Source organism: Durio zibethinus, chromosome 6 (genome assembly GCF_047325235.1).
Source record: "Durio zibethinus cultivar Kanyao isolate XHJ-2024 chromosome 6, ASM4732523v1, whole genome shotgun sequence".
In the NCBI taxonomy this organism is placed as follows: Eukaryota; Viridiplantae; Streptophyta; class Magnoliopsida; order Malvales; family Malvaceae; genus Durio; species Durio zibethinus.
In genome coordinates, this window is record NC_143167.1 from 28792944 (window position 1) to 28803890 (window position 10947).

The 10947-nt window shown below is 31.9% G+C and overlaps 2 protein-coding genes and 1 pseudogene across 2 annotated transcripts; 2 read left to right on the top strand and 1 right to left on the bottom strand.

The window, feature by feature from the left end:
- Positions 1–314: 314 nt before the first annotated feature.
- On the top strand, positions 315–2108 carry LOC111285445 (glyoxylase I 4-like). The gene is made up of 3 exons (XM_022874911.2): positions 315–688; positions 843–948; positions 1574–2108. Exons 1-3 carry the CDS (start codon positions 546–548, stop codon positions 1844–1846), a joined length of 522 nt encoding a protein of 173 aa, XP_022730646.2. The 5' UTR covers positions 315–545; the 3' UTR covers positions 1847–2108.
- Positions 2109–5150: 3042 nt separating this feature from the next.
- On the top strand, positions 5151–6880 carry LOC111286568 (uncharacterized). The gene is made up of 2 exons (XM_022876601.2): positions 5151–5650; positions 6607–6880. Exons 1-2 carry the CDS (start codon positions 5210–5212, stop codon positions 6766–6768), a joined length of 603 nt encoding a protein of 200 aa, XP_022732336.2. The 5' UTR covers positions 5151–5209; the 3' UTR covers positions 6769–6880.
- A 2677-nt stretch (positions 6881–9557) lies between these two features.
- On the bottom strand, positions 9558–10485 carry LOC111285883 (uncharacterized protein At1g15400 pseudogene; annotated as a pseudogene).
- Between the last annotated feature and the right edge of the window lie 462 nt (positions 10486–10947).

A 10947-nucleotide genomic window follows, 5' to 3' on the forward strand; every position in this document is an offset into this window, starting at 1 on the left:
TTCTTACTAAAACATATTGTCTAATCAAAACTAAGTGTCCGGGAGGCTCTTGTTTTAAGTTTGGCTTTATCCATGAATAGTCTTTACGTGGTCAAAAAAGTTGTCCCATCAAATCTTGTGTCGCACAGGATATTTACCAACTTGTCAACGACAAAAAAAAAAAAAAAAAAAGAGGAAAATGACTACACCTGTTCTTCCAATTCTAAGCGTGGAATCTACGTGTGATTGTGTAATGATGACCTAAAAATATGTCTTGTTCTTAACCAAACTTGTAAGAAAAAGGGATTAAAAAAATTCTCAGAAAAAAGCTCACGTACTTGCCCTTTTCTGTCCTCTCTAAATAGGTGCGAGGTAGAGTCGTAGAGCGATCTCCAATCTCCACATCTCTTCATCAAAGCTCTTTACTGTTTCCCACAATTCTTTAACTACCATTCCTTTATCTTCGATTTCTCTGTTTAACGTTAAACTCTGTTACATACAGAAATTTTGTGGAAGTATTTAAGTTTCTTTCTTTTGGTTGAGCCAAAGTATTTAGGCAGAAAAACATGGAGAATCCAATGCAGCTGAAGTGCTTGAATCACGTTTCACTTGTGTGCAGATCAATTGAGAAATCTCTTGATTTCTATCAGCATGTTCTTGGGTTCTTTCCCATCAAGAGACCTGGTTCCTTTGATTTCTCTGGTGCATGGTAATTGACCTTTCTACACAGATTATTGAAATCATAAAAAGGGAGAAAGAGCCAAAAAAAAAAACCCCTTCCTTTCTTGTCAAGGTTTTTTTTTTTTCTTAACTTGTATTTTACTAAATATTTATTCATAGTTTTCTGATTTTGTCAAGGATAGGCTGTTCAATTATGGCATTGGCATCCATCTTCTCCAATCTGAAAACCCCGATAACATGCCTAAGGTTGGCCGAATTAATCCCAAGGACAATCATATTTCTTTCCAGGTATATTTCATGTATTAGCCAATCTATGCATACTAGAAGATTTCGAAGTTCAATGAGGAAGCTTTGTATTGCAAACCAAGTAGAGCGAAGCTCGCCTTACGTGGCGAATAACGTTCTTTTTTCCTTGCAACAGGACCAATCCCAACGGCCAACACTCCAATTCTTTTGTCCAAAAAAACTACAGCCTGGAGAAACCCTCCTCCATCCATGCCCCAAATTTATTTATATAAAGCCCCAAATTTCTTTATATAAAACCCCAAATCTACTTAGAAAAACACATAACTGGCCTGCATAATGCAAAAACTCGAACATGATCCAATAAGCCCAAGCTACTGGTTCATTTCTCTTTACTTCTAAAGATTTGTGTTAATTGTAGTTAATACTAATAGTCTAAGTTTTCACATCACATCACATTAGAACATGTTTTTAAATGTTGATTGTTGACACTTGACATTGCAAAAAGGTATAGATTTTCTTTTATATATTGGTTAGAAAATAAATGCTCTTTTTCTTTTCTTTCTTTCTTTTAATATTTGTATGAGTGTTATCATTGACCGGACGTTCTATGTTTGGGTACTTCTTTAATTTGTAAATTTATATGTACTGAAGTAATTCTTGTTGGCAGTGTGAGTCCATGACAACAGTAGAGAAGAAACTGAAGGAGATGACGATAGAATACGTAAAGGGTGGTGTGGAAGATGGTGAAATCCGCGTTGATCAACTTTTCTTTCATGACCCTGATGGCAACATGATTGAAGTATGCAACTGTGACAATCTCCCTGTGGTTCCACTACCTCGTGATGCTACGCATTCATGCTCGCTGCTCAACTGCAACATTCGACAAAGGCAGCAACAGCAACAATTACAGCAGAATATTGAACAAGCAATAAAAATCTAGTGATTTTCTTGGAGTCCTCAAGATGCGAAGTTATATGTATATTTACATAAGGATGGCGAAACGGCTAATTAAGGTTGATGATTAACCAAAGTGAGAACATTTTTCCATAACACAATTTCAAGTCTTACGGAACCTGTTGGCTGTCATGCTAATTCTAATACTAATAATCAATAGCAGGAAAAAATATTAAAAGGATGTTAATTCTTGTACTCTATTTTACAGTATATTTGTTCAAGGAAATTGATTAAGTACTTTGTACCAAGACTTTCGCTTTATTGTTTTTTTTTTTTTTTATTCCTTCAATTGAGAATGATATTGACGAGAATATATCAGCTAGAGACGGCCAGGAGAATGTTCTAAGCATTCATGATTAATGTGTTTTGAAGCAGATATTCATGCCAACATATATATAATATAGTTAGCTTGTAAATCAATGAAATGATTTTATCCTGAATCCGGAGGTTAACTTGATTGATTCATTGAGTTACCTTTAAAGTTGTCATTCAATTGATTTGAAGTTCAAATCTCATTACCTACAATATCTAACTCTATCCTCAATCTACAACCTCCTTTATATAAAAAATATCTGATTTTATCCCATTTTCTGGCTTTAATCAATGGAACCTTAGCGCATCAAAATTTATGCAGCATAAACAATTAATTACTAACCAGCAAGTTAATTAGAATCAAGTAACTCTTAAATTGTTGTCTGTACAATTACGCTACCAGACAAAAAGATTTTAGCAGAAACTAGCTATTACTTATGCAGTGCAGAAAAATATGGAAGAACCAGAAAAGAAATGCTTTTCTGGATGTACAGACCTCAAAAGTCTCTTCAACAATGATAAATTGATCTTGACATACAGTTAAATTGTGACAGCTTGATAAAAGTTATCTGATTATGAAGCTCAAGGGGAAGTTATTCACCGCACGGCATGAAATTAGATACTAAAATTTTAGACAAGTTCTATCAATTCATGCCATATTTGAAATTTCATTCTACCGCCTACCAGTTTTTCGACTACCGGAAGCCATAATACACCTACATAGATGTTGGGCAATAATCATGTGAATTTTGTCTTTTTCTAAAAGCTTCATTTAAAAGCAGCATCGCTCTGCAGTTTACTAAGGGTCAAGACCATCCTCGATGAATGGTTTATTTCTATAGGTGCTTTTAGCCCACAATTAATATTCCAAGCAATCAAGGGGCCCAATTAAAAGCTTTGTAAATTCAAGCCCCACCATGAAATAAACTAAGTTGATTAGTATTATTCTGAAGATGAACAACTAGAATCCAAAACTTCCATCAATTTTCTTCGAACAGATTTGCCATTCCTATTCCCTACTTATTCATGTCATGCAAATTAAGTTAGTATTTCAGTGATTTCAAAACATATAAATATGAGTTTTGCATAATTTTTTAGGTCCATGGCTTCGCTTATGGCCAAGGACCAATATTGAAGGGTCATTCTTGTGGATCGTAGCAAAGCCTCAAGATCTTTGACAATGAGAAACATTATCACATTTTTCTTTATAACTAATTGGAGATGACTAAAATTTTCTTAGTTTGATTCACGGACACGGATTCAATTTGGATTCTTTGAGATCATCTAATGATCCCAAATTGATCATTGCAGCTACAAGTGGAATTGATGAGGAAGATAAAATAATATTAGTACCATCATTTTTCTAGGCTGACAAGTATATAAAAATCCACACTATATATGGTATATTATTCAATTTGAGGCAACCTATATCAATCGTTTTCACTCTCCAATTGCCCATACTCTACTTTTATTGCATGTTCTTGTTTGTACATGACATGACTTTATTTCTTTTAATGAAAAAAAATTACTAAAGATAAATGAAGGCATTACAAGTGTAAGGATTAATTTAAATTCTAAAATTATTAAATTTTATTAAGTCATTATAATTGAACTTTTTTTTTTTTTTTTATAAAACAAATTAATTGAATTAAATTTTATATTCAATGTAACATTATTTCAAAATGAATAAAGTACAAAGTCATCACATAGCCATCAATTTGAAATTCGAACAATTATTATTAGTACTATAATTAAGAAATGCCAATCTTTGAGCAATTAATCAAGTAAATGTAAAGTAAGCAATTTAAAAAATTACAAACTCCTTTTTACCTTTCCAAGTCAAGAAGAAAATGCACATGCTCGGCGCTTGTTTTTCTAAATCAGTTGACTGAAATCGAGAGAATGTTACACTGTTAATCGAGGGCTAGGATGGAACTAAAATAACTGCAGGCTCTCTCCTTTGGTTATCTTTCATTTGTTTTTAATAGCCGACAACTGACATGCTAATAAATATAATGCTTAATTTAATTGAATCCATGTGGTCCAATCACAAATGGTCATCTATCTGAGTTATTTGCCTTAAAAAATTAGGATAAATTAAATTAACCTATACTGAGCTAAATTAAATGGCACAATTTCTTCTCTCTAATTTTACAATTTCATTCTTTTTTTATTTTTTAATAAAGTTAAGTTCAATGAATAAATTATATTCTATAGTATTATTTAAAAAATATATATAAAGATCATAAAAAATTATAGCAAGAAAAGTGTGTTTGGTGATTATTACTCATTAAAGGTTTGAGATCGTAATTCTTAAAGTTTGAATGTTAAATGAGCATTAGAGAGGACCTAAGAGACTTTTGAAAGCTGTTGGGTTTGAAGACCTAAGCAGGTGATGTTCTCGTGTTAATTAAGTAAATAGAAATTGAGAATTTGATCATTGCTTTATGTACCAAAAAAACACCTATTATTATCTGTATAAATACCATAGATATACTTTTGGGTCAATTGTATAAATACCGTATTTAGTTCTTATAGTTATGTGGAATTTATCACATAAAGTTAGCTCCAATTACGAAGTTCTATGATTAGATTCTATAACTCTATAGCTGTATATGTATACTCCGTATTAAAAAAATTCTAGGGTTCAACAAATTAGAGAGTGACAATTTTTGTTTGGTAGCCTATGGAAAGAGGCGGAGTGTGTAGGGTGAGGGGTCCACGTGGGTGCCGGCTCTTCAGGAACAGTCCCATTGGGGACAAATATGCCCCCAAAACTCTCTAATCAAGTCTAACCCACCTAGACTGAAAAGAATCACCACCCTTTTGTTTATCCTTTATCACAGGCAATTACACATGGTTTGCTGCAATAAATTATTCCATCCTCTTTCTAATTACTATTATTTATAAGGGTATTCCTTTTTGTTGATGATTCCAAACAGCTCCCCTGCTCACATTATATATATCTGCAGCTAAGACTTCATAGAATAGAACATTATCAGAACCTTTCTGAGAGAAGAGAGTCTGAGAAAGATTAATGGCTACCAAAGAGAATAAGCAGAAGAAAATAGGTGGTTTTTTGAGCACTTTCTACATGTCCAGTACTAAAAGTCACAAGCCAAATACCGAGCCTGATGCAGAGGTAAATAACAAGCCTGTTTCACGGAGTTTGCCGTTAAAGAAATTGGAAAATTGTCAAACTATAGAAAAAGCTGGCCAGAGGCAGAGAGGAATAGAAAAAGAAGGAGTTGAAGGAGGAGGAGGAGGAGGAGGAGGAGGAGGAAAGGTTGTTGAAGGAAGGAAGTCTGTGTCTCACGTTGAAACGAATTTGTCATCAGTGATTGCATTTCTTCAGGTGAAGGTTTTGGTTTCTGACATGCCTGGATTCATGCAAGTGCATGCCTTCCGATGTGCTAGGAGAACTTATGACAGCTTGGAGAAGTTTAGCTCAAAACACATGGCTTATAACATGAAGAAGGTATGTTTCAAAAACTAGTTCTTTCACTAATAGTACATTTTAAGCATCTTAAAGCATTTTTGATATTGTGCATTACCTCATCATTGGGAGATTGATATTGGAATGGAAAAAAGGAATTATAATGAGGAAATTTGGAAAACAAAGAGGTTTAATCTATTCATAGTTTGTAGTGGCAATGGCAAAACTATCTAGCTAGGTATAATGACGTGTTTGTGAACAATTTTTTTGGCGTTTCTTTTTGGATTTGCCTAGCTTGAATGATTTCATGGAACCCCACAAGGAAGCAGACAATACCCTGCACGACAGATGAATTATGACTTTCTTTCTGATCCTTTTCTTTCAGCAGAATCTGAGGAGTATTCAAGGTCACACATGGAACTATATAGATTTTGCTATTCCTTGCAATCTTGCAAAATGAAATTTTTCATTCTATTATAACTAATAAGTTACATTATGCTGATAAAAAAAATATGCATTATGAGAAAATTTTGCTCCCTTTAGTATTACTCTGAAGGAAAAAAAAAAGGCAAAAGATTTACTTTCTGATCTGTTGTTGCAAATGTGTTTAAGTTACTCTGTTTCAAATAGAATTTTTTGCATTTTTACATCAATTACAATTTTAAAGTAGATCCAGTCAAATTCAAAATATAGCGGAATCAAAGAGTCTCGATTCTCAAATCTCTCAAGTATGGGAATCAATAGTGAGACAGATCATGATCCAACAGGCCATGTGTAAAGAGCCAGAGTCCAGAGAACCTCAAAACTCAAATCGGTACAAACAGTATCATCATATTCTAATAATCAAATCTTGTTCTTTTTTCCCCCCTTGAGCCATGTGTTGAGCAATGTAATAGTACATGTCAAAGTCCAATCTGTCTGGGGTTTTAATCATTTGATTACCTTCTTTTGTCGAACATATTTGTCTCATGGTTTGACATTTTTTTTTACATATGCAGGAGTTTGATAAAATTTATGGACCGTCCTGGCATTGCATTGTGGGCTCAGATTTCGGCTCATTTGTTACACACTCAACAGGATGCTTTCTTTATTTTTCAATGGAGAAACTGTACTTTTTAATATTTAAGACAAAAGTCCAGAGGGTTGCAAATTTGAGTTAAACAGAAATCGAAGGCTATTAATCAAATATAGACACTCAATTAGTTTTTCCCATCATTGCAATTCGGAATTTTCTCTGCATGAAGTTTGTAAATGACAAAATGCTGTAACAGAGTGTTGGCTTTATATCAATTCTTACATGCATTATTATTTAATGAGTTTAAAGAAGTAATAATATTGTATTCTCTTAAAAGTCAAATGAACTTTGTCAGATAAGAATCAGATTATCTATCGAAAGAAAATAACTGAATTGTCACATTAGTGATGATCTGACTGATTAATTAAACACTTCCAATCTATTTCAAGACTATGAAAATTTGTATACCTTTAATAATGATTGTATATAATATTTAGATGGGAAAGATTTGTGATGTTCAATCATAAAGCAGGACTAATCTGGATATATAAGTTTTAATCAAAAGTGACAGGTGATGGTTTTTCATTGTTTTTCCCCTTCCCTTTCCCACTTTTTATTTATTTATTTGATATAAAGAGGACCGAAGCTTAAAAAATAAAGGAAGCGAAATTATAAGTGCCGATGATTGGATTCCAACTTCATGGGAAACCATCTTTCACAAGAGATGAACGAACCGTATTGGCTAAGCCAAGGTTGAATTTCTTTTCTGAAAGAGGGTAAAAAGTGAATAATGGAGCCTAGATCAGTGAAGGCTTGAGCAAGCATGATTGCTGGCCGGACTTTACCCCTTTGGACTCTACGTGGCTGCCAATAGATTGAGTGATAGCTATATGATGAGAATTTGGTTTAAATCTTTTAGTGCCACGTGAGAATTTTAGTGGAGTTAATTATAAGTGGTAAGGGTTTATTTTGAATCCATTTTAGTAAAGATATAGAGAATTTTATTATTATTAAAAAGATATTTTAATTTTGATTAGAAAATTTCAAGTAGTTAGACATTAAAAGAAAAAAATTAAATGAATGTATTATTAAAATAATTTAATTAGATTTGAGATTAAGTTTGAATATAAAATTTTATAATTTTTTTCATTTAAAAAATTTATAAATTATAAAAATTTATTTATTAATAAATTAGATTCGAAAAAGATCGTTTTAAATTAGTTTTAAATTAACTCGAACTAAATATATTTTTATATTTTTATTTTTAAATTTGCTCTATTATTTGTGTGTTTAAGTGTTCCACGTGTTTTGTTCCTAATACTATGTTTGTAATGGCCGGGTTGATTTGTCCTCTACATAACTCCAAGAGCAGCGAGGTTCTGAGTTTTCGTCTTTCTTCTTGGCCTTTCCATCCTCTAATTGTACGTTATGCACTAAAAAACGGAACTTATAGCTGCCTTTTGAAGCGTTGCATTTAGAAAAATTTTCACAATATTTCAGGTATGAAATGATGGAAAATGTCTATGTTGATAAAAATGTGTTTTGGTGCGTACGTATAATGTATGTATTCCACAAGGGGTCAAACTTATGAAAAGGTAATCTTATACCGTGTATATGCATATAATTTTTACGTATATTTTTATTGATTTACTTTGGATGAAATTAATGCCTACGAGTTGCACGCTTTTAGGCCGTCACTTCTAATAATTGGCTTTTAGATTTTGTAAGCGTAATGAGAAGCAAATACCACATACTCCCTCAAGGAAAAAGAGTTGGTAATTAAAAAAATAAAAAACGTTTGAAAGTATTTTTTAACTTAAAAGATTAAGTGGGAGTTGGATTTGATTGCACTTATGATATAATATAATTGAATTTATTATATTATAATTAAATTTAAATATTAATTTTAATAAATTTTATTTAATATAAATTTTTTTAATAATTTTTTTAATCATAATTATGATAATTTTTTAATTATAATTATAATAATTTTTATTATTACTTCTAATCTCACTAAAATTAATTTCATCGTAAATTCTAAATTATAAACGTCCCATCCTGTTTAACCCGTGATTTGGATAATACCTCATTTGAATGGCCGAGTTCAATAAAAAAAAAGACGTGATGAAACCATTTAAATAGAGCGTCGATCAACTTGCACAATTCCCAGGTAATGATTTAACCATATTGCAACAAAGACCTTAAATATAGTATCGTGAAAACAGCCGAGTGCCCTATGGGAATAAGTGGACTAACATGTAGAAAATGACCTTAATTATATTTAAAGTATATTTTTAATTTCTCTTTAAAAAAATTGTATGCCACTAAGCGGAAACACTGAGTGGCCAGAAAATGATGGACAGCAATTGTTAATTTTATAAGGTACCTACTTTTTGGAATTTGATAAGATCTAGGATTGGTGGCGGACAGTTAATTAAAATTTTTATTTAAAATTATTAAGATTTAAATTTTGATTATTAAAATTAAAAATAAAATATTTTACAAACAAAACACATAATTATTGATTAATTAAAATATTCTTTGCTATTAGCATTGGAGATAAAAACTGTTCACAAACAAATTAAAAGTCGGCTACCTTACCAACTATACTCACCTACTAAAAATAAATAAATAAATAAATAAATAAATAAATAAATAAATAATCTAAACTAGAGCGTAACAAACACTAAAATTGTAAGGATATAAGCTTTTTCAATTCTAAAATGTGTAAGCATTAATGGTAAGCTCCTTTGCAAAGAAGCATGCGCAATCAAATCCATTTCTTGAAGGGGTTTGGTATATGACAACTTCCAACGAGATAGATTGAGAAATTAAAGCTAAGTTTCTTTTGGCACATTGAAATATGTCTGACGCATAAACTTTAAGACAAAAACTATACTATTCAAGGGAACTAGAGAAATCAAAACAAAACTCTCAAAAGAAAAAGAAACCATCTCTGTAACAAAATCCCATGAAACATAAGCTGTTTAAAACAAACCAAACATATAGGTTTGAGGTTTGTGCTCCCATACACTAGTTTTTTCTTTTTCAGGAGATATGTTTCAATTGGAATTCTCTATGTGTGGGAATCTAACCCCCAAAAAAAGGAAAAATGGAAAAGTTAAAAAAAAAAACCACACATGATTGGAATTGGAATGCCCCTATAACAGACTAAAAACATGTACAAAATTATGCTCTATATGATCATGACTTACGATTATTTGACCTTCTCTTCTTGGCTGCGTTCGGTTTGCCAAAAACCCCACAAAAGCCACAACCGGAGACCTTAGGAGAAGGAGGGTCCATGCTAGGCGACGCTGCCTTCACCGTCCGGTACATATTTCCACTGCCTCCATCTGATCGGCTACGTCTCATCATACCATCTGATCCTGGGTTTTCTTTATTTTCCTGATGGTTAAGCTTCATTTGGTTCAAATCTCCTGATAAAAACTCGTCATCCCATACTAACCCTGACGACCCTTGTCTCCTAAACGACGTTGTAGACCTTTGCAAACCATTCATCTCCATCTCTTCTTCCCTTCTTGTTAATTTCTATGGAATTTTGGGTGAGTTGTCTAGAGCTTTTTATTTGGTAGAAGGTTTGGAGGACGTTAAGTCCAAAGATATGTGGTGTAATACGACTTTTTCAATGTGTTTGAAGTATATAAAAGAGTGCGAAGAGGGGAAAATGACGGGGAATACGAGGAAAGTTCATAAAATGGTATCTACATGTGAAAGAATGGGCTTTTTGGAAACTTGTTGACCTCCCTCAATTTTGGTATACTTTTTAAGCACCGAATCAAAGATTTGGACCAGAAAATTGTTTTAGTCCATGGTCTAAAAATTGGAACAGTGATTGCCGGCCTCCTAAAATAATATGTAAAATATCTTGTTATCAAACAAAGCTTTTAAATTTGAGATTTAATTTAGTTAATTTATTTAATTATTTTTAATAAATGATATCTATTACGTTTGAGATCTAATATGTTTGAAATTTAAAATTCAATACTTACAATTTTTAATTTTTTTTATTTTCAAGCTACAATTTGTTTTTTTTTTTTGTATTAAAAACAAAGCTTTCGAAAATCCATTGACCCATTACCAAAAATATTGTAATGACTAATTGTAATGTTTTGCTTACAAAAATCCTGATTTCCATTTTTGTTTTATGTAACATTAAATGGCATAAGGAAATGATGAATTAAGAAAGAAAAACGGATGAAATATTCAAATGAACAATATCAAGGCTTGATAGAAATGGTTTGTTAGTATTTGATACCTAAAATTTGATTAATCTTTGTAAATTTCTTTGATCCTTTTGTAG